Source organism: Octopus bimaculoides, chromosome 10 (assembly GCF_046866305.1).
Source record: "Octopus bimaculoides isolate indiv1 chromosome 10, ASM4686630v1, whole genome shotgun sequence".
NCBI classification, from domain to species: Eukaryota; Metazoa; Mollusca; class Cephalopoda; order Octopoda; family Octopodidae; genus Octopus; species Octopus bimaculoides.
This window is the reverse complement of record NC_142937.1, coordinates 79,581,694-79,606,069: the sequence shown is the minus strand read 5'-3', so window position 1 is coordinate 79,606,069 and position 24,376 is coordinate 79,581,694. Positions and strand designations below refer to the sequence as shown.

General features: G+C 32.9%; 1 protein-coding gene across 27 annotated transcripts in view; it reads left to right on the top strand.

Moving 5' to 3' along the window:
* Window positions 1–24,376, top strand: part of LOC106869538 (tyrosine-protein phosphatase non-receptor type 4) — a 379,747-nt gene that overhangs the window by 219,508 nt on the left and 135,863 nt on the right. For 15 of the 27 annotated variants that reach the window (XR_016243459.1, XR_016243457.1, XR_016243455.1 and 12 more), the window contains 4 exons: window positions 7,387–7,450; window positions 8,391–8,551; window positions 9,657–9,725; window positions 13,592–13,630. Coding sequence is in view for 20 of the 27 variants with exons in the window: in XM_089358825.1 (XP_089214951.1) it covers window positions 7,387–7,450; window positions 8,391–8,551; window positions 9,657–9,725; window positions 13,592–13,630 (333 nt within the window). In the remaining 7 variants the exon portion in view is untranslated. The remainder of the gene's footprint in view (window positions 1–7,386; window positions 7,451–8,390; window positions 8,552–9,656; window positions 9,726–13,591; window positions 13,631–24,376) is intronic. The other 12 variants (XR_016243461.1, XR_016243462.1, XR_016243460.1 and 9 more) reach the window with 1 other exon arrangement.

Below are 24,376 nucleotides of genomic sequence, written 5' to 3'. Positions count from 1 at the left end.
ACATTCTAAAATAGTATCCTAGTATACAATATGAAATAACTTATCTTTTTTTTTTCTCTTCTATTTCTTAATCTTTTTTGTATCTTATACCCCACATAAAAAATTATTTGTTTCTTCTCCCACTTTTCTCCCACTTTGTGACATTTCGTTATTTTTTCTCCCCTCAAAAATTCTATTTCTCTTCATATCCTTACTTAATTTTTTTTCTCATAAATATTTAAATTCCTCTCTGAAGTATGTAAACTATAATTTTTCTCTGAATAATGGAATGTATACATTAGTACATACAAATGCTAAATAATTAATAGTCATTTTAGTATATAATATCGAATTATTTTTCTCTTTTATATTCCAAATCATTTATGTGTGTTCCCCTCCCCCCCCCATCAAAAATATATTTCATCTCTCCCTTTGTCTTCAATACTCTTAACAGCCTATAACATCCCTTATTTTAATTAAACGATTACTTTATGTCCCCTAACACTTTTAAGTCTCTTTTTCATATACATTATAGCTGTTCAGCCAGATTTCATTAGGTAATATCTCCCTACACAACTTCAGCATCCTAATAAATTATTGGTTGCATTATTTGAATACTGAAAAATACAGTCCTCATCTGACTTATTTCGTTGCTCACCACCTGAAAGTAAACATCCACCCTAATGATATCCAGCCATAGTGTGGGTGTATTTTACATCTAACATTGCTTGAATAGTGATGATCTGAACCTAATGGCTGGATTGAAACATTTCTAGGATTCTCTAATTTTTATTTCTTTTGTTGATTCTGTTCATTTAATTCTCAAATCTTTTATGTATTACGTTTTCATCGTTATACAGACAAAATTAACTAAGTATTCACTATATTTCTTCTCCATTTTCTTATATTATATTAACTTTACACATTATTGGACAGTTTATCCATATATATTGTGGAACTTTCTCTCAATATATTTGATAACACCAGTTGATATCCAGATTTTATTATTTTTTAAAAATCTCTTACAAGGAAATTACATCTTCAATATTTGAAGATATCTGGCTAGTAATTATATATATATATATATATATATATATATATGTGTGTGTGTGTGTAAATATATATATATATGTATGTAAATATATATATATATATATATATATATATATATATATATATATATCCCTCTCTCACTCTCTGGGAGAGAGGCACAAGCACATACACAGACATATACACACACAGCAGTAACTTCCGCCTACCAAATTCAATCACAAAGCTTCGGTCGGCTCGGGGCTATAGCAGAAGACACTTGCCCAAGGTATATATATATATATATATATATATATATATATATATATATATACATACATATAATATATATATATATAAATTCTATGTCTTTGTGCAGCTGAAGATTGCTCTGCATTTTAAATTGATGTAATGATTACATTGTTCAATTAAATAGAGTTGCATGAAACGATCGTACTGCATTACCTCTGGATATTCTTGTTGCTTATTTTGATCTTATACATATATATATATATATGTGCATGAGAAGGCCCGGCAAGCCAAGTGAGACCATAATCCAAGGCCTCTGCCATGCGTGTAGCCAGCCCACTTATTCGTACTTATTCCCTTCATTGGACACTAAACTCCGCTCGCGAAGACCTGTTGAGGCAAGTGAAATCAAAATCAAACTAAATTCGACGACTGGCACCTATGCCAACGTCTCCTTCATTGGACACGAAACTCGGCTTGCGAAGACCTGTTGGGGCAAGCGAAAGTGAAATAGTGATGGCACCTGTACCAGTGGAGCACTAAGAGCACCGTCCGAGTGTGATCGTTGCCAGAGCAGCTGTCTGGCTTCCGTGCAAGTGGCACGTAAATAGGACCATTTGAGCGTGATCGTTACCAACGTCGCCTTCCTGGGATCTGCAGTGTGTAGACATAGAAGTCTTCAAAAAACGTGTAGACAGTTTTTTTATCAGCAATTCTGGATGAACCCCCATCGCAGCAGGAGACATAAAGAAGAGTGGCAATGTCCAACTCACTACTTCACCAGAAGCAATACTGGGAAGATCGCAGTAAAGGCAGTGCACCAGAATGGCCTCAGCTTCTGGCTGAAACCCATAAAAGATAAATATATATATATATATATAATAATAATATAAGTAATATATAAATATATGCATATATCCATACATATATGTACATACCTACATCTATATGTATACATACATGAATTATATATATAAAGGCACATGGCTTAGTGGTTAGGGCATTCGGTTCACGATCATAAGGTCATGAGTTCAGTTCCCGGCGGCGCATTGTGTCCTTGAGCAAGACACTTTATTTCACGTTGCTCCAGTCCACTCAGCTAGTAAAAATGAGTAGTACCTGAATTTCAAAGGGCCAGCCTTGTCATATTCTGTGTCACGCTGAATATCCCCGAGAACTACGTTAAGGGTACACGTGTCTGTGGATTGCTCAGTCACTTGCACGTTAATTTCATGAGCAAGCTTTTCTGTTGATTGGATCAACTGGAACCCTCGTCATCATAACCGACGGAGTGCTCCTTTCCTATATATATATATATATATATATATATATATATATATATATATATATAAAGAACCGTTACTCTGAGTTTATATATATATATATATATCTGGTTGGAACAAAATTTTGTGCAGTTTTGACAAAAAATTGAAAAACAATATTTAAATATTTGTGCATGCCCTTAGTCAACCACATATGTCCCATTTTGTTCCACCATCTTTTACCATCTTTGAACCAGCTTCATGATCCCATCCTCCCAGAACTTGATATAAATTTTGGGTGATGAGCTGGTCTGAGTGGTTTCTACAGTCTTCCAAAATTGAAGTTCTTCCTATTAAGAGAATTTTGTAGGGATTGAAATAAATGCTCAGATGGAGGTGCAAGGTCAGGTGAGTATTGTGTGTGTGGTAGGACATCCCAGCCAACCTGAAAGAATTTCTGCTAGGTCTACAAGGAAACATGAGGTCCAGTGTTGTCCTGAAGGAAGACAACACCCTTCCAGTTGGATGTTTTTCGTTGATTGCCACCTTTAATTTGTCTAATTGAGAACAATAATTGTCCGAATTCAACATCTGATTTTGTAGGAGCTCATAACACACAATGGCTTTCCAATCTCACCAAATAGAGAGCATCCCCTTTTTCTGATACTGACTGGTTATGGAGTGATTAAAGGTGGTTGATTTCATTCACTCCAGGAGGTTTATTGCTCCACATTGTTGTAAAGAATCCATTTTTTTTATCACCTTTGATTGTTGTTTTAAAAAATGGATTGTATTTACTGCATTTGAGCAGAGAATTGCAAATGGAAATGCAGTCCATTAAATGTTCTACTGTTTAGTTATGAGGCACTCAAACATCATAGTAATTCAGATATCCAAGTAGTTTTAAATACTTTATAACACTCATAAAGATTTGTGGAGTACTTTTGTCATGTCTTGGTGTCCTGCAGCCTGGATTATTTTTTCTTAAATGTTTCAATTTGATCATTATTGGTGACTGCAAGCCTGTTAAAATGTTCACTGTCTTCCAGATCAAAATTTGGACTCCTATCACTTATGAACAGTTCACTCAACTATGATACTATGATACATAAACTGTAGATAGCTTTTTGCTGTTTGTACAATGTTTTTTGTTTGCTTATTTGTTTGTTTTTCCTTTCTGGAAATAAAAAGAGCATCAAATGATGAAAATGTATCTCATTTTTCAATGTAAGAACGGTAGGAATAAACTATCCCCTCCTTAAATATATAGAAAGATGTGTTGATATGTCACCTTGCAGAATATATATATATATATATATATATAAATAATTCTCTATCACTAAAATGTGACGAAAGGTACAGGGAGCACCAGCATTGCTAGAAATAAGAGTGAAAGATCTCTTTCACCTACAAAAGCACATTTTCTATTTACTGACAGGGGAGACAACCTCCTCACCACACTCCTGCTCCCTGCACCCATCATCACATTTTAGTGTCATTGAATTATTTCCTTTTGGTTTTGAATTGCATCTGACCACCTTCATTATTTGATACACACACACACACGCACAATATGCTTCTGTCATGTGAGAAACAAAATCACATGTTTAAATGCCACCAACTGAAAACAGTGCAAACTTTTGTTCCAACCTGATATGTTTGTGTGTGTGTGTGTTAGTCTTAAACAAGAATATTATTGAAAGTGACCTTGAAGATTTGGCCAGCTACATGCATACATATATATACACATACATAGGTATGTGTATGTATGTATGTATGTATGTGTGTATGCATATCATCATCGTTTAACGTCCGCTTTCCATGCTAGCATGTGTACGTATGTACAAGTATGTATATGTATGTGTGTGTGTATATGTGTGTGCGTGGTGGGAAAAACTACAAGTGAGGTTGTATCTCTTAATCATTTCTTATAGTCATTCTTAAAAGCCCTCTCTCTCTCTCTCTCTCTCTCTCTCTCTCTCACTATATTTTATCATTTTTTCTGTCTTCCTTTTATTTACAAAATGGATAAACATTCAGAATTCATGAAAATATTAATTTTTGTATTGTATGAATTGTTGTTGTTGTTGTTGTTGTTGTTATTATTATTATTATTATTATTATTATTATTATTATTATTATTATTATTATTATTATTATTATTATTATTATCATTATTATTATTATCATTATTATTATTATTATTATTATCATTATTATTATTATCATTATTATTATTATTATTATCATTATTATTATTATTATTATCATTATTATTATTATTATCATTATTATTATTATTATTATTATTATCATCATTATCATCATCATTATTATTATTATTGTACTTAAGTATTTACAGAGTAACAGGAGAACAGTTTCTTTATTTTTAATTTGTTTGTTTTTTTATAAATTTCTTGAAGGTTTTGTTGTTATTCTACTGTTTTGTGTGTGTGGACAGTTTGATATATACAGTAAGACCATGATATACAAGTTTATTTGTTCCCGGAAACTGCTCATAAAGTAGAACAATAATTTCCCATAGTAGCAATGTTATAAATCGTAATTCATTTCCAAAAATATATATTTTTTACCCATGAAATTTGTAATACTTGTAAATAAATGGCAATAAAACAACTGTAAAATGTCAAGAATACTTTATGTAAAGTAAAAAAATGTCAAGATCATTTATAATAAAAAAAATATTATTAATTATAATCATTTTCTGAATCACTTTCACTTGCACTGGACTCACGCACACCATCACTTGTAGATGCGATCACCAATTCACAAGCACTCATAGACAGATTTGTAGATTTCTTTTTAAAAGATAAGTCTAGAGTTTGTTTGTTTAGAAGAAACTTTTTGTTTACTCTCTATAAATTTCTCAGTAACATGCAGAAGTATTTGTTATGGTAGTAGAGACTTTTGCACTTCATTCAAAATTTGAATCTTGTGCTTGAAAAATAAAAGCCATATACTTATTTCTTTATTGCCCACAAGGGGCTAAACATAGAGGGGACAAACAAGGACAGACAAAGGGATTAAGTCGATTACATCAACCCCAGTGCGTAACTGGTACTTAATTTATCGACCCCGAAAGGATGAAAGGCAAAGTCGACCTCGGCGGAATTTGAACTCAGAACGTAACAGCAGACGAAATACCGGTAAGCATTTCACCCGGCGCGCTAATGTTTCTGCCAGCTCGCCGCCATATACCCAGGATCTTGTAAAGGGAGGTATTACTGCTATTCATCTCAACAATTATTAGCTTGGACAATTTAGGTTTGAAAATGTTATCTGACCAGAAACCATATCTGACCAGAAACCATTAATTTCCAGAAGCAAGCACTGCAAAATTAAATAATAATAATAATGATTTCAAATTTTGGCACCAGGCCAGCACTTTCAAGGGGAGGTGAGGGTACATTGAATCTAGTATTTGGCTGGTATTTATTTTATTGACACTGAAAGGATGAAAGGCAAAGTTGACCTTGGCAGAATTTGAACTCTGAACATGAAGACGGATAAAATACTGCTAAGCATTTCGTCCAGCATGCTAATGATTGTGCCAGCTTACCTTCTTAATCATAATAATAATTATAATAACAATTTCAAATTTTTGCTACAAGGTCAGCTTGGGAGAGGTGGGGATGAGTCAATTACATCGACCCCAGTGTTCAACTGTTACTTATTTTATCGACCCCAAAAGGATGAAAGTCAACCTCGGTGGAATTTGAAGTCAGAATGTAGCAACAGGCAAAATACTGCTAAGCATTTCGTCCAGTCTGCTAACGAATCTACCAGCTTGCCACCTAATAATAATAATAATAATTTGGTAGGCAATTGATCCATTATACTGCTGATATTTATTTTCTTGCTCCCATGAAGGTTAAAGAGGCTAAATGAGCGCTTGTAGATTGGAATTTCAATCATAGAAGGTTCCGACTTCTTTCTGAAGGCTTTTGAACTGAGACTCAACAATATCTGGTATTGCATTGCTATAGAAATTACAATGGTGATGATAGTGGTGATCATGACAATAATAATCCTTTCTACTAGAGGTACAAGGGCTGAAATTTTATGGCAGGAGGCAAGTTGATTACATCAATCTCAGTACTTGAAAAGCAAAGTCAACCTCAGTGGAATTTGTGTCCAGAGCATAAAGACAAAAGAAGTAGGCACAGACCCAGAAACATTGTAGGATGTGCAGTCAATTCTCTTGACCCAGTACTTGACAGATCTATTTTTTCAACCTTAGAAGGATGAAAAGTAAAGTTGACTTCAGCAGGATTTGAACTCTGAATGTAAAAGTTCAAATGCTACCAAAGTTGATTTTTTAAACAACAACAATAATAATTTATTAGATAAAAATTTTACTTGTATAAATATAAGCAAAATTGTTTGAGTTTACATGTATTAAATAATTTAAACTAGAAATTAAAACTACTTTTTGCACCCTGACAACTTTCTGCTATGACAACTGTCATAATAATAATAATAATAATAATAATAATAATAATGATGATGATGACATCTTACTTTGACATTTATAGAGCATAGATAGCATTAATTAACCACAAAGCCAACATCCCAACAAATGAATTGCATAGCTGATGTGTTACCAGAATTGAATACAGAAGAATGTGGCATGAGAAACTATTTTTGAAAACAAATCCTGTGTACACTATGTTTCTTGCAATGATAATGATGTGATATGATATTTATGATAATTATGAGATCATTTTTCTGTACAGCTTAAATTATAAAATTCTTCTCCCTTTTATGTGCTACAGGGTCAAAAGTAAATTACACCTAGTTTGTATACTGTTGCATAAAATTTAATTTTTTGTCTATTTTCCTATAGGGCAAAAATAGTGAAGATATCCTTTAAACGAAAACAGTTTTTCATTCAGTTACGTCGAGAAGTGGTAAGTGATAAGTTGTTTCTATAAATATATATTAATAGGAAAAGGCATGACTGTATGTTTGACCATGTTTTAAAGAATTTGATCCCATTGTAAAAACCAGTGTTGTTCTTTGTAACTTCATGGCCCATGCAGGTAGGGCTTTAGCAAAGAGAGATTCATCAAGATAAGATATGATTGGCCAAAACCCTAATTGTAGTGCCCCAGTCTATGTATATTGTAACTTATATCTCACAGTGATTTGTCACTGTGCAAACTGGTAACTCTGACAAACAGTTTCCAGCATTCTGTAAATCTGTCTTAGTAGGTCCAGTGTAACTGAATGACTAAATTCACTTCACAACTTCAGTATCTTGGTTTCAATCCTGCTGCATAGCATCTTGAGTATGTCATTTTCTGTCTCCTCGGGTCAACCCATACCTTTTTAGTGAATTTGGAGAGATGAAAATTGTACTGAAGCCTATCAGTCTTGTCACACTAATAATACCTGAGAATTCCATTAAAGGCCCACGTGTCTGTGGAATATTCACACAATAATTTAGGAACAGGTAATACAGGTAAAAGAGTTGATCAGACAATTGAGATCTTCCACAATATCTGTTTTGAACCTTAATCAAGAATCTTAAGCCCTCAATCAGAAACTCTTAATGCTAATTTACTTTTGTACATAGAATCTTTTTATACAAAACTGCACAGATTCACACAAACTTGCAATGATTTCCATATTTTTGCTAGGTACAGTTCAAAGTATATCGTTTCTTACAAATTTTCTCATATCATATTCTTTTGCCTTTTGTGTGTACAATTGTTTTTTATCTGATATTATTTGGGGTTTTTTTTCATTTCTAGAATAATGTGTGACTTACCTAAATTTTCTCATTTTCATTTTAACTTTTTCAAATTCCTTTTGTTTCCAAAAATTTTTTGTTTTTATATGCTTCAGAATGATACAGTTGAAAATTTGATTGGTTTCAATATGGTCAGTTACCGCTCTTGCAAGAATCTGTGGAAGTCCTGTGTTGAACACCACACGTTTTTCCGTCTTCATGCACCAAACCCACCATCAAAGAAAATTTTTTCATTAGGTTCTAAATTTCGATACAGGTAATTACTTCAGTCTCTCATTCTCTCTCACTCACTCCTGAAGTCGGTTTCATGGTCAGCTGTATCTATGATTTGTGCTGTTGTGTATCAAACTGATTTCAGGATATCAACAACAAAATCAGCTTCTGAGCCTGAAACTTCTCCTCTTATTCTACAAATCAAAGGTTAAAAAATGTACATAAAAAATTCAAGAAAAATAGTCCAAATTACCTGATTATTAGATATCTTGCAGAACTAAAAGATGAATCATTTCAATTATTAGCTACATATTTTCCAACTTTCCTTTTCTGCATAAAACTGTTATTGGTAACTTAGTTAATATTCCAGGCCCATGACTATTGTGAGTTTGTATCCTCTTGTGAGTATTGCATTAAATCTCTAGGCAACAGATTCTTCTTGTATAAACTTTCATATCTATACAAGAAGTCATTAGTAACAGTACACATAAAATGCAAATGTTCATCATAAGTTTGTCTATTGGTATGAAAATTGCATTCTAAAATTTAACAAGTGTCTGTTGAGGAATGGCTTATTTCTCCTTAGTTAAATTGTTTAGAAATCTTTGAACCAAAGGGATAAGGTACTGAATCCCTAGGTTATGTGTTTATATTTTGATGTGGACATCGTGTTAAGCTCTTGAAAAGTTATTTTAATCTAACTATAAATTTTATTTCAATGGAAATAATCTGTTTCTTCATTTGCAAACTCCTGCTTTGAGATTTGGTTTTGGCTTTAGTTCTTCAGAAGTTTAAACAATCTGGTTCTTGGCTATTCTCCATTTCTTTTGTTATAGGACAGGAGCAAGGTGGAAGTTACTGTCATTACCTAATCAAAACATACCACCAATCTTACCCAGGTAACAAACAAGTGGGAAGATATGATTATTTTCAGACTTTTGTTACCTGAGTCAGCTAACAGTTATCAAAACTATGTAAATTTCTTGAACAGAACGAAATTTGTTTAACTTGCATGCAACTGTGTGTGGCAAAAACAGAATAAAAGTTCAAGCATTTTATCTTTGTAAGGTGTTACACTGTCTTGTTTTCAACTTCTTTTATGATTCTGTTTCGCTGTGTTCCTCTATTGTTTCCTGATTCTCTTTTAGTGGCAAAACAGAATATCAAACTCTAGAAGAAAGTAAGCGGCGAGCCAAAATTGAAAGGTCTTTCTCAAGGTAAGTTACGTTAATTTTCTTTGTGTTTTTATTTATTATTTGTATTATTTGCACAATTTGTCTGTTTTTGGTTTTTATTTGTGTGTGTGTGTATGTGTTATATGTATATAGATGTGTGAGAGAGAGAGAACGTTCTATTTATGTTGGTATAGAGCAACAACCAAGAATAAACTGTTTAGAAGGGAACCTCCTTGGAAATATTTAAGGTTATTATAAACAGCTGGTCTTCATGTAAACATCCGAACCATTATATGAAGGGAATTTGAGATCAATCATACCTGTATTACTTTTCAGAAGGCTTTTATTTCCCTATTAACAAGAATTCAGCTCATTATTTGAGATTGAACTGAAGTCAATATGTGAAAGTACTTTCAGTAAAAGACATATTAAAGCAATATATGTTAACTGGATACAAGTCTGCTTTACTTGGGATGGAATTGGAAAATAGCCTTCAAAAAGGTAATAACACCTTTCACAAAATTCTTGTTTAAAAATTCAGCCATTTGTTTTGTTTTCCAGAACAATTTAACCCATACTATCACTGAAATAATAGTGAATAACCACTGAAAATTTGAAAATAATTGCATTTAATATTTTTTAAGAAAAAGAATTAAATAAATTGCACTTAACCATTTGCCTGTCCTGTGTATTGCATGTCATATCCAGGACATATTTCTCTGGCGTCTATGCATCATATATGATGCACATTCCAAATATTTTTTTCAGCCACCAGGGTTAACTTGAGACTTATGAAAGGAAAGCCTTTTATTACTCAGAATGTATGAAGCAAGGGCCTACTAAAGATCTTAAAGCAAGTATGGATGTTTAGGATAAACTTATGAAAATGCTTTGGACAGACAAAGGGTTAATGCAAAAATAAATTTTAATGCATCATCTTTAGTGTGTGGAATAAACTTGCTTACCCATAAAAAAAAAATCTGTGTTAGGAATTCTGTTGATAAAAATCTCAGTTCTAATGTTTGCCTTGTTTTCTTATTTGCCAATTTGGTCCATAGCTTATTTTTCTAGTAATCTTCACCATCAAGCAATTCTAACTTTATTTTATAACGATCACTTTTTGTATTTTTTTGTTGTGACAAATCTACAGGTAGTCTTGTTGTTGAATGTGACTTTATTGTACCTGTGTGTTGTACTATAGAGAAGAAAAATATAGAAATAATAATACATTCAAAGTTTGCAATGATTTTAAACTTTAAATGGAAGTATTGTTTTATATATATATATATATATATATGTTCATTGTGTTTATTTTCCTCTGAAAATATTCTGTGCAAAAATAATTAAAAACATTTGTTAAGTATTTTGTGTGAAGTTTGAAATATGGACAATTGAATTGCTACAACCAAGCTACAGTGTTTTACGTTAGGAATGTAAAATTTGGAATTTAGCATATTGAAGGTTAGGTAATATAAATGAGGTGAAAGAAGAGGGCTTCACTTGTACTCCATTAGTGGGTTTAAAGCTAGAACACACACACTCTCTCTTTCTCTCTGTTCCCCTATTTTTCAAATATGGCTGCTATGTTTAGCAGGTTGAACAACCCTGTAAAGGCTCTCTCTTTGGAATTAAAATTCCTTGTTGTTGACAAGCAACAAAGATTTTGGCAGTCAATTGTAGAAATTTTCCTGCTATATTGTATTGTTTTAGTGGTTCAGTCATACTACACTTCTTAATTATGCTATGTTAATGATTGTTTTATATTTATTATGTCCATCATATTAAAACTGCTTTACTTTCACAAATTTCCACAAAATGTCTCAAGGGAATGGGGCTTGGAACTCTTACTTAGATGTTCCTTCAAGCCATACTTCTTCAAAGCACTTTTATTTTGAAAATGATCAGTAAAATATCAATTAGACAGCAAAAACTCATAATGGACAATTGTCTTCAAGTAAATGGTGCAGGATTCAAATTCTGCTCTCAACATCTCTCAAGAATTATCTGAGATTAGTCCCACTTGAACTTTTTCTTTGGAAATCAAACTGATCATATTAAACTGAGAAAATATAAGAGCCTTTCACTCTATTTGTTTCAATAAAGTAAATATTTGCAATTATTATTATTGAGTGAGAGAGCAGTGCATGCTATCAAAGTGGCACCGGGGTACACCTGTCTGATAAGGTTACACCAGGTACATGTACCACAACCATATAATGCATGACATAGTGATCTCATATCAAGATAACAGCACATAACCTTGCAAGTAGGATACAGTTAGAATTTTCTTCAGGTTGAGTAGCTCATCCTGCTCAAAAGGTCCGTCAATAAGAGTTGCTTAAGGATGATGAACAAAACACCCCTGTTTCCAAAGGTAGAGTATTCAAATTCCAAAGATTTCTTCTCAGCACATGACTATGATACTCACCTACTACTTTTGCTCCTCATCAGAGATACACACATTGTCAGCTCAACTGGTTACTGTCAAACCACTGACAAGCAAATCTGTGGTGTTGAACACAGAATTTGCTGTAGGCCATCTTTTACACCAAGACAAAACATAGACATGATAACACTTCCAATCAGTTGAGATCATGAGAACCACTCTCTAGTACTGCATCAGGGCATTATTGAGTGAGAGAGCAACATATGCTATCAAAGTGACACTGGGGTACAAATATATGACGCCCAATATACCCATCATGACTACCCGTCTGATAAGGATACACCAGGCACATGCATCACAACCACATGTGTGTAACATGATGATCTTATATCAAGACAAACAGTGCATGACCTCGCAGGTGAAGCCTAGTCAGAATTTTTTTCAGGTTTAGTAGCCCATCCCTCTCAAAAGGTCCCTGAATAAGGTCTGTTTAAGGATGATAAATGAAACACCCACGTTTCCAGAGGTGAATTATTCAAACCCCAAAGAATTCCTCTCAACACATGGCTATGATGCTCCCCCACTGCTTCTACTCATGATCAGAGATGCACATATCATTAGCCACTAAGGGACATGCTCAACTGGTTAAGGTCAAACAACTGACAAGCAAATCCATAGTATTGAGCAGAATATTTGCTGTACCAAATATGTGCCTTAAGTAGAAAAAATTATTATTATTATAATTAAAGGGCGAGTCCAGTTTCCTTCTTTAAAGAGAGCGAGCTGGCCAAATCATCAGCACACCGGCCGAAATGCTTAGCGGTATTTCGTCTATCATTACATTCTAAGTTCAAGCCGCTGAGGTCAACTTTGCCTTTGATCCTTTGAGGTCGATAAATTAAGTACCAGTTGAGTACTGGGGTCAATGTAATTAACTTAACTCCTCCCCCAAAATTTCAGGCCTTGTGCCTGTAGTAAAAAGGATTATTTTTATTATTGATGGTCATGGCAGAAGCGGTAGATTAAGTTTTTCCAAATTACTCCAAGGTCAACTTTGCCTTTCATCCTCTGGGGGTTGATAAAATAAGTACAGAGGTCAATATAATCGACTTACTCCTTCCCCGAAATTGCTGGCCTTGTGCCAGTATTTGAAACCATTCTTATTATTGTTTTCTTTTTAACAAAAGAAAAAAAATCATAGTGACATTGAAGTGGCCTACATATAGTAAAAGGAAGTATCAGTATTTTGAAAGGACAAGAAAAGTTACTTGTATTGTCCATTCAGTAGCTTGATTGTCCAACAATTGTTTTCCATGTTTCAATTTTAAATAATTATTTTAACAAGTAAAAGATTTATTTAAACAAAGAAGAATTTGTTTGTATTGAGATGGATTTCATGTTTCATACTTTAAATAGTTTTTATCACATTGTTTCTCATGTTAAATTTTTTTGCAATTATTTTTCTCAATTCCTTTATATTCAAATGAAATATTTGATTAGCTTTCCCTTTTCTTGAATTCAGAACTGATGGGATGCCGAAAAGTCCTTCCGAAATCTTCAGGTCTGCTGCTCAGATGTGTGTGTAATTTGTGTGATTGTGTAGGACCATAGTTCAATGCACTAGTCTAGAGACCCTGACAGGAAACTAAATGTTGTTGAGTAGTGGAAGGCATGACCTACTCCTACTGCCCCTCCTCCCTAAACAGCCCTTCCCTTCACACAAACAGACACACAAGCACGTGCAAGACATCACTCACATACACATGCAGACATACACATGCATCATCCAAATAAAATATCCTTCATTTCATGGTAATGCTACGACTGCATGTTATGAAACTCACTCTTCAATAACTCTGACCATTTGACACAACATCACCAACGTATCTAACTGAATTAGTTTCAACTTAAAATTATTCTCTATAAAACTAAAGCAACATACATTATTAACTGTAGTCTTCCTAGCAACGTTTGCTTTGATCCTCTAAATTTTAATAGCAATATAACTGATGTTACTAACAATGGTTCAGTAACCTTTAGCTGCAGATGATCTGCATTTAAACAGTAGCTGGAGACCATCTTCCCTATGGTTTATAGAAACACACACACACACACACACACACACACACACACACACAAAATATACAATTTTATCAATTGTTCTTAGTTCAGATTATTAAAACTCAGTCCATTCTTATGGTGAAAGCAGTTATCAGTAAAATTTGTAAGAAATTTCAGCTTGCTGAACTAATTGTCTCTCTCTCACACACACACACACACACACACACACACATTCATGCTTATATGCATGCACACAAATACAGATGCGTGTCTCTTTTAAGTTTAATGTAGCTTTAGGATTAAAAGAAAAATATAATATGGTTGTGTTAAATCTATAATATTACCTTATTTTTTTCAAACATGAATGCTTTTGAATTAAAAAAGAAAAATGTTTTATACTTACAAAACTAGCAAAGAATTCTTTGCTATTGAAATCCAGGTAAACTTTGAGTCACTTCATCAAAAGATGTGAACACTTTACTGAAAAATGCCAGATCCTTTAGGATTTTGCTTATTTTTCTAAGTCAGTAAAAAAAATTCTGAACAGTCAGAGAATGAAACTAGATTGATAGAACACAGCAGCATCACTTGTAACTGTTTTATTTTAAAATATTCCATTTAATTATATCCTATGCTCAATATTGTCATGCTCAATTACATTTATCTAAATGTTAACAAAATTATCAGTCTGAAAAAAAAAATAAAAGAAAAAAATTATCTAAAATTCTTTAGTTGTGGAAGTAGCAGCCAACTAGAACTTTGTGTATAAATGCACAATGCTAGATTGTTGTCTAAGAACTTGTCTGGCCGTGATAGTCACATTAGTTTCCTGCAATAGTGTTGTTGTTGCTTTAATGTAAAAAAAAAAAAAAATGTCTGGTGAAAATCTGTAGAATTTTCTTATGGTTTGTTGTGGCTGAACTGATAAAAAAATTCCATCAGCTAATTTCTACACAAAACTGAACTTACCTTTGGCTTATTCTGTTGCCACTGGTTTTATTGCTAAGTCACTGCAGAAATATTATTCTTGAAACCTACCATTTTTTGAAATCTTTCATGATTCAGGTTCCTTCGGTTTTTAGGCTCCTCTAGAATTTATTTGTTAAACAAATTTTTATTACAAAGTTTATTTAACAAGAGAATATCATTTATTTCTCCTGCAATATGAGGATTTCTCGATATTGTAAATTATTTTGATATTCTTTAATATTAAAAAAAATAATGATATTAATAGTCTCTACCAAACCTTCTACATCATTGCAAAATTAGAATTTAAGTTAGGTTTAGTTATTCTTTGTTAACCATCACCAATTACATATCAACTTAATCCAAACAATTATTAAACACTTTTCATGAGATTTGGAAACCAATAAAATTCAACATCTGTCACTTTTCTTGATTGCCATTCATTTTGTGATAAATATGCTGACAAGAAGTGGTCATACTGAATGCAAAATGCTTATTTCAGAAATCCTTTTGATATTAAACCGGACAGCAGAAGCTTCATTAAAACTATTAACAAATTGCTACATTTGAACGGGCTCTTCCTATACATTAAGCTTAGTTAACTTTGAATAGCCGACAGAGTATGAATGGTTGTGTGTGTTTTAACTCTAGATTGGCTGGGGATGTTCAGCTCAGTACTCTTCATGGCAGAAGCTGTCAGACTGTACATAAATACACAGGCATACATGCACACTTGTGCACTAACATTCATAGTTACATATATGCACTTTCATACATACACATGATATTTCTCATTGAGCACTATGGAAAATTAGACAATCACTAACACATACACACCCAACACTTCCTTTCTCTCTCTCTCTCTGTCTGTCTCTCTCTCTCTGTCTGTCTCTCTCTCTCTCTCTCTTTCCTCAATGTTGTTGTGCCATAAGAGTAGACATGCCTGGCCATCTTAAGCATGGGAGATTGGTTGAAGATTTCTTTCTGTTTGGGAGACTGGATGAAGATTTCTCTAGACAGGAGTGTGCGACATTCTACCATCTTGACAAAGACGGCATTCGCTGCTACCAACACTACGCTCTGGGGATTCTTCTCGATGCTGTTCCTCCTTCATGTGTGGATGAGTTGACTATCAAGAAAACAAAATAAAAATTTTTAAAAAAACAAAAAACAAAGAAAGAGCCTGAAAGAAATTCACAAAAAGAACAAAAAGGCAAAGCAAAAACTGAGGCGCAATTCGGAGCATGAGACAAACGCCACCGGCTGAGATCTCAACCAACACAATATGGCTGTGCAAGCAGAGATTGAAAGGGTAATTCCACTGCATGTAGCTGCAAAAACTATTCCACTGTAGCAGACAGCTATCAAAGCACACCTGATGTTCTAGAAACACTTGTTGTGTAGACCAAAATGTGTCCTAATGGCTACACCACTCAATCAAATTGTTAAGAAATTAGGTTTTAAAAAAAAGTCTTCTTTCAAATTATAAAAGTAAAAAAGAAAAAAAAAATGATAAAAGAGTTAATTGGCTTAATGATCTAGAAATTAAATCTTTGTCCTCATCCTTCCTATGGCCCTCACCCTTTACAACCCAATGTTAGCTTTAAAGATTTTTCACTGTATTTTTGTTTCTTTTCTTTTTTCCTTGAGTTTTTTTTTTTTCTTTCTTTTCTCAAATAGTCAAGAATTCTTCCTCTGATTCTTTTATGATTAGAATATTTGACTATTTGTTGTGTTGACCTTCATTTTAGTTCGTTTCCTGAAGATTTTTCAGATGCCTATTTTCTGCTCCTTGCCCAACCAACAAACATTACAACCATTTCACATGAATATCGTTATGCTAACAGTTACAATTACATACAACAGAAATATTATGACTCAGACATCCCTGTACACAGACATATTCAGACAGAAACAATCTTTAGATTTTTTTTTTGAGCTTTTCAATATATTTTTATTTTTAAATAAAGTAGAGTGATAGTATTTTAGAATATAAACAAAATATAGACTCTGATTAACTAAAACAATACATTAAATACCTTTCAAAGGCAGGGAAATCTAGAGATGACAAAAAAAAAAAAAAGCAATTTTTCCTCTTAGAGATACAGCTAACACAATTTTATAAGTAAAAGTATAAATATTATATAAAAAAAGAAAATGGGTTTTAAATTTTCATTAGCTTTGAAACTTAAGGAAATAAAAAGTTTATAGCCAAAATATAGGGAAGGCAATCATTTGTTTCAACTAGAATCTCTAATAAATCTACTTCTCTGAGTATTTACATCTACTTTAACCAAGAACTGGCAGATTTTATAGAACCATAATCAAATTGTCAAAAACAAATTTTTCAAATCCTGCAAAACAAGCAACTAAACTATAAACAAATTATTTTGTATCATTCTTATTCTCTCTCTCTATTACATTTTAAATTTACTAGTTTCATAAAATATACAAAGACAAGTTCTGTTTTAGTGTGTGTTTATGTAAGAGTCTGTATCTCTCTTTTACATGTGTGTGTGTGTGTGTAGGAAGGGGACTCACTTACCCTGTTAACAAAAGAAATTCCTGTCAAAGTATGTAGCATTTCTGCATTCATATTTCCGCATTCATAACTACTGAATTAAATATACTCACATTCACATCACAATATACAATCCAACAAATGAATGACAAAGTCAAATGCATTAAGTGCAAAGCAAACTACGCAGACGCTGAAGTATGTAAATTAGTTGACCATGTCACAAACTCTGCTTATCAGTGTGAAGTTATTTATATACTTTCCTATACATCCAGTCATGCTTTTACTATAAGCATCACTTAGAACAACCAATGTAGAGACATTCCAAGTGTTTGTCTATCTAAATAAACATATACACACACATTTTCTTATGTGCTGTCAGGGGGTTGTTTTGTTATTCTCTTGATGATGTAAATCTAAAGGTACCCCTTCAAGGCAAAATAAAATCCACATCACTTCTAATTAGAGATTTCATTTCTTTCTCATAATTATACAATAAAAAGAAAAATCTACCTAGTTTGAGATATATTTGTGTGGAAACTTGTTGCCACTCCAACACTTGGCAATTTCTTTGGATCAGAGGTTTGTCTACATCAGTCTTTTCCAATAGAAGTATTTAGTTTTGTCCTTCCCTGGAAATGTAAAATTAAAGCAATTCACCTCAGCTAGGATTTGAACTGTTAGATTTGAAATGAGCTCTAGCACCAAACTGGATGAAGACGAATGGCATCAGTTTGGTTCTACTTCATTTCGCACCAAAGCTATTCTAAGAACTCTCTTATAAATCCTGATAGTTATTTAGTTCCATTGACTAACGATGATCTTACTTAACATTACCTGCCACCATCAGCAGACGCTACTCTCTCTCTCTCTCTCTTTCTTTCTCTCTCTCTCTCTCTCTCTCTCTCTCTCTTTCTCTCTCTCTCTCTCTCTTTCTCTCTCCCTCTCTCTCTCTCTCTCTCTCTCTTTCAAATAAGTCTACATGTATGAAAGAAAAAAAACTATACATTCATATTTGGTACTAAAAACATAACATACAAACCCCTCTGCCAGATTAACCATTAAATAATACATGTTTAGGGCACCACACAAATTTTTCTAGTGCTGCTATTTAGTATAAAAATAATAGGTTGTATTTAATATAGTTATAGGATCTGACTTGGGAGATGGTCTGGAAGAAAATGGAATTTTTAATCAATTCTATTATATTCAAAACTTATGTCTTTATGTGTGTTATCAGTTATTCAGTAGAAGATTCAAGAAGGCACCATTGTTGAGCTGTACTTAGGGCATCAGTTTTTTTAATCCTCCTTCCCTACTTCTACTGTATCACAAGAGCAATATGTTACAGGATCTTTTGTGTTCTATGCCAGCATCATAGTTCTAGATTACATATAACATCCTTCATTTTACTTGTCATTTAGATACAGCTATGAGTTCCACTTTTCAATAGGTTTTCTGATTTTTTTCTTCTCTTTGCCAGTGAGGCTAGCATAAACTATTTATCTTGACAAAAGTGAATATTCTTCTTATTTATTTCTGATCCTAATCTCTGCAAACAGCAACAATTTCATAATCAGCCATATCTCAGATATACTGCAATAAAAAATGGTTTTGCCTTTCTCAATGATGAAACAGAAACTAGAATATTGAAAACTTGTTGTTGCACCAGTTCTGTAAATCAGAAACAGCAAGTCAGTGAAGACGTAAAACAGCTGCACAACCCTAAAATGACAATCACCATGTGCCATTCCTCACAAATGTCTTTGAGAGAGTAAGAAGAACGAGGAACCAAAAACAGTGAAGTACACACATACATTTATACATTAACATATACATGATGCAAATATTCTCATCTACACACATACACACGTGTGTATGAATTAATGTCTAGACAGCACTAATCGCGTAGCATTTCAATTGGCCATATCTGGCCCTGATACTCTATCTGTGTTTCATGTCTAGACTGGCTATATCTGGCCTCTCATACCTATTCTATCATTCTGAAAATAAACAATCACATCATAGAAATCTCAAAGCTATGAGATAATAATGCATGATTAATTCAAAACAATGTGAATAGATAAGCATTACATTTGACAGAGCAATCTGAACGCTAAAGGGTTAAACACTGCTTTAGAAGTAGCTACACATGTCTAATTGGATCATTTCTAGTGTTCCAATAGAAATCAGTAAATGTAAAGCATATTGAAATCAAATCACTGTTAAGTAGCCATATTGCTATCATCATCCCTCATCCTAGACTTTCATAGCAAAACTAATGATGACATGCTGACATCACTTGCATAAGTTAAAGATATTGAAGAGTTTGAGTGGTTCCAACCCTTTTCATACATCATGCATGAGTTTCACCACCCTTTTTTTCCTTTTCATTTATACAACATATGTACATATGTGTGTGTGTATGGATGTGTGCAAGTATATATATATATATATATATATATATATATATATATATATATATACACATATATATATATATATATGTGTGTGTGTGTGTGTATATATATAATATATATATATATATTATATATATAATGTGTGTGTGTATGTATATGTATATATATCCTTGACATCTTGGTATTAGTTGCATCATGGAATATTTTTACCAGTAGACTCATGTCCATCTAACTCCACACACCAACACCATCTGATCACTGAAAGATGATACTAATGAAAACTAAAACTGTGGTGAATAAAAGTAGCACGCTGGTGTTTAGTCACCATGGTAATTAGACTATGAATAATGGTTTCTTTCTCAGGCATCCATATTTTCACTCTTCTCGTGTAGATCAAGTCAATGAAATTGCTTCAAAAAGTATTATTGCTGGCTAATGTTCTTATTGACACCGGATTGTTTCTTACCCTTTATTACAAACTGGAGCAGCTGTGGGCACATGGAATTTGAGGATTTTCTTTGACTAGTGTGAGGTTTTAGATTTTTCTTAATGACAGACTTGAAAGAGTTCCAACAGGGCCTGCCATTAAGTAACATATGATATGTTATTGATATAACTTCTCCTGGTCAAGTCTACAACCATTCTTTTAAGATCTCAACAAAAGCCCAACTCATAGACATACAAATTCTTAATAATCTTATCAGATGCTAAATACCTGTTTTCTGATAATTAACCTGTTGTCTGCTAATTCTGATGTCAAATGATGCCATTAAGTCTCTCCAGTGTCAATAGAATTGATACCAGTAATATACTCTAATCTGAATCATTTGACGAAATTTGTTTCTCTTTTTACAAAATGGCTTTGTGCCTGCCAAATCAAGAAAGAAATCATTATCATCATGAACCTTTAGTGAACCTCCCCCCCCCCAGCTCTCTGCTGCGCTCCCTCACAATCCACCACCCAAACAATCTTTCAAGTGCATTGCTTGTTTTTATATTCAATTATTTTCCTTTTGTTTTTTTTTTCTTCTTTTTTTTATTAAACACACCTTTAATAGTAAATTGTTGTCCAATGCATGCAAATAATTATTTTTATTTTCTTTTTATTTTGCAGGGTATTTCTTATTTATTCTCTCTTGCTCCCTTCCCTGTCTCACAGAATTATAGAAATAATTGCTTCCTCCTCTCCCTAACATTTCTATCTCAGTCATTCTTCTACAATGTTATTTAAATAGTTTCCCTGCTTCTTCTCTCATTAATTCTCTTAATAAGCAGATTTTCATTTCATTTCATTTTCATTTTTTGTTCAGTTTCAAATTCATTATTTATAAAAGAATGAATTTTACAAATTTGGAGGTTTTTTTAAAAATGTTTCTCCCCACCCCAATCCCTATACTTTCAGTTAAATCCCTGCCTAGTCGTCATCGTCATTGTTCCACCCCACCCAGTTAAGTTAAACCCAAACAGAATGATATTAACCCTTCCGATACCAACCTGGCTGAAACCGCCCCTGGCTCTGTAGTACAAATGTCTTGATTTCATAAGTTTTGAATTAAAATCTACCACCTTAGTCACAATTTATGCTCCTGACACTAGCTTAATAATAAACGAAGCTATTTTACTAAATTCTTTGTTATATTTAAAAATTAGTTGAAAGAAACACAGAGCATCTCAAAATAGGTACAGTAACAAAAGGGTTAATGACTTGAAGGAGCACAAAATAGCTGAAACCAGGTTTGAACTTATGACTCTTGTGTTCATTACCCACATGAACATTATAAATTATTCAGTATTAAAAGGGATTATATAGAGGTTTTTTGCTTTTTCCCCCACCCTACCCCTGTTTTTGAATTTGTCTACTGTTTCGTTTTTTTAATATACAGATAAATACATGAAAAAATGATAAAGCAAGCAGGTAACGGTTTCACTCACTTCCTGTTGTACTGAGAAGCGAGAAGGAATCATGGAATGAGCTGGCAAGACAAATCATGTACTAAACTGCATAGGAACTCTTTATTGATAAATATCTTTATTAATTAGGTAATTAGGTAGCAAGCCATGTTATGTAATCTAGGAATCAAGTAACAGTGTGTATATAATTGATTACTTTAAATCCTTGCTATAAATATTGTTACCTGTTTTATTAAGCACCATAAATACGAAGATATCTCCAAGAAATATCTATGATTTCATTGTAATATAAGTAGGCTTATTGGCCAGATGTAAAATGAAGGGTCCTTTTCAAAGTTCACTGAGTATTTTAATAAATAGTGCTAAATCCATATGATCTTTCCCCACATTTTTCTAGCCTGGTTGTAAATGACTGATACACAAATCTAAGGAAGAGGTCTATATTTTTGTTGATACTAGGGGCTTTTGGAAATTGGTGTCAGTCAGATGAGAGAAATCTCTACCTGGATCAGTCTTTCACAGGTAACATTTCTAGATGATATGCTATGTAATCCAGGATTTGTAGAATGAGGATTAGTTTAAGGATTCAACCACAGTTTATTCTTGCTACTTATTTTTAATAATTTATTTTTTCTTTTCCTCCATTTCTAGGCATAAAATAATGCTTCCCTTTTCATTTTTTAATTTCACTAAATCTTGCTTAAAAATACACTGTGAAAGATTTAATGGAGATGTCATTGAAGATGAAGTGAACTCGCAGTTTGTTGATTATGTAATCTGGTTTAATTTCTAGTCAAAACCAGTTCACTTAAGTCCTTCATGCTTTCTACGAAGGCATGAATGTCACTGAATCTAATTTCCTTCCTGTAATGTATGCCTAAGTAAGAAAACATTATTGTTGTTATTGATAGACATTTGGTAATGGAAATGACCAAGGTACTAGGTTACAAGAGTAAAATAAATACAGTATTTAATGTCATCCTTTGTAAAGTTAGAGTACAAATCTTACCCATATCAACATTCTCCTTCAGAAATTGATAATTATCCTTAATATTCTGGAGCTAATTTACCTTATTTTCCTTCAAAAGCTTAGTTCATAAGTAAATTTTTATAATGCATGACTATAAGTTTTGTTTTTGTTGTCAATCCTAGGCCTGGGCTTAGTTTCAATTTTCAGTGGAATTCTTTCAGTTCGGTTACTACAATCAGAGTTGGGTGTTTGCAAAAAGCATGAAGAGTGCAATTTTCTAATTAAGCTAGACACAAACATATTTCTCATTAATTTTCAAATATATATATATGTGTGTATGTGTATTTATGTATATATAAAAGTATATATGTGTGTGTATATATATATATATATATATATATATATATATATATAAAGCACCCACTACACTCTCTGAGTGGTTGGCGTTAGGAAGGGCATCCAGCTGTAGAAACTCTGCCATCCGGTTTCACCAGTCCTCAGTCAAATCGTCCAACCCATGCTAGCATGGAAAGCGGACGTTAAACGATGATGATGATGATATATATGTATATATTTATGTATATGTTGTGTCGACGCCCCCAAGCGACGAAGTAGGATCGCCCAAGACATATAAATAGAGGTAGTCTGACCATGGTAGGGAGTTCAGTACCTGTTGAGCCAGCAAAAGAAACCTATATGTAGTCGCCTGACCTGTTATAAATAATAGTCAGATCTCTCAACATCCTACTGTTTTAAAAAGGATGGACACATTGAGCATCTGTGGTGAGAGAGAGGGACATACAGACAGAATGTTCATGGCTGAAACACATTTTGATCTCCTTGCTGTCCTGGATAACTGAACAATTACAAATATTTAAATGACCAACCCTACTGAGATAAAAGACAGTAAGATATTGCACTGTAGACTCTTAAACCTTTCTCCCTTTAGCTACGTTTTTATTATTTAATGGAAAGTTTGACTTCCAGTTAATTTTAATCTTATTTTATTGTGAAATCATTTCTTTGGGGTTTTTTTTACTTCATTCCAGTTTTCATTTGTCTTATTTCTTTTTTTTTTTTTTTAATCTTACTTTTGTCATTTTGATTCCTTATCTTTTAATTATAAGGGGTCAGTTATAAGTAAAGTTAGTTGGTACTGATTTAAGTGTGAATAATTTATAACTCAGGATTGTAGACCTCAACTGAAGGCATGGTCTCTTTAAATATTGGTAATATCTAAGCTTTAAGGATAAGGGCAGATTGCTCCTCGCTGCAGTACTAATTAATTGATTTAATTAAATCTTACATGCATTATTTAGAAGGTGGATGTTTAAAGGATTGTTATATAGATTATCTAAATAATTAGGAATCTCTTTAAAATTTAGAGATCAGTTTCTTCAGCAAGAATACATCTAAATTAGAAAATTTCCTCAAAAACCAGAAATTTCTCTAAAAGATTGT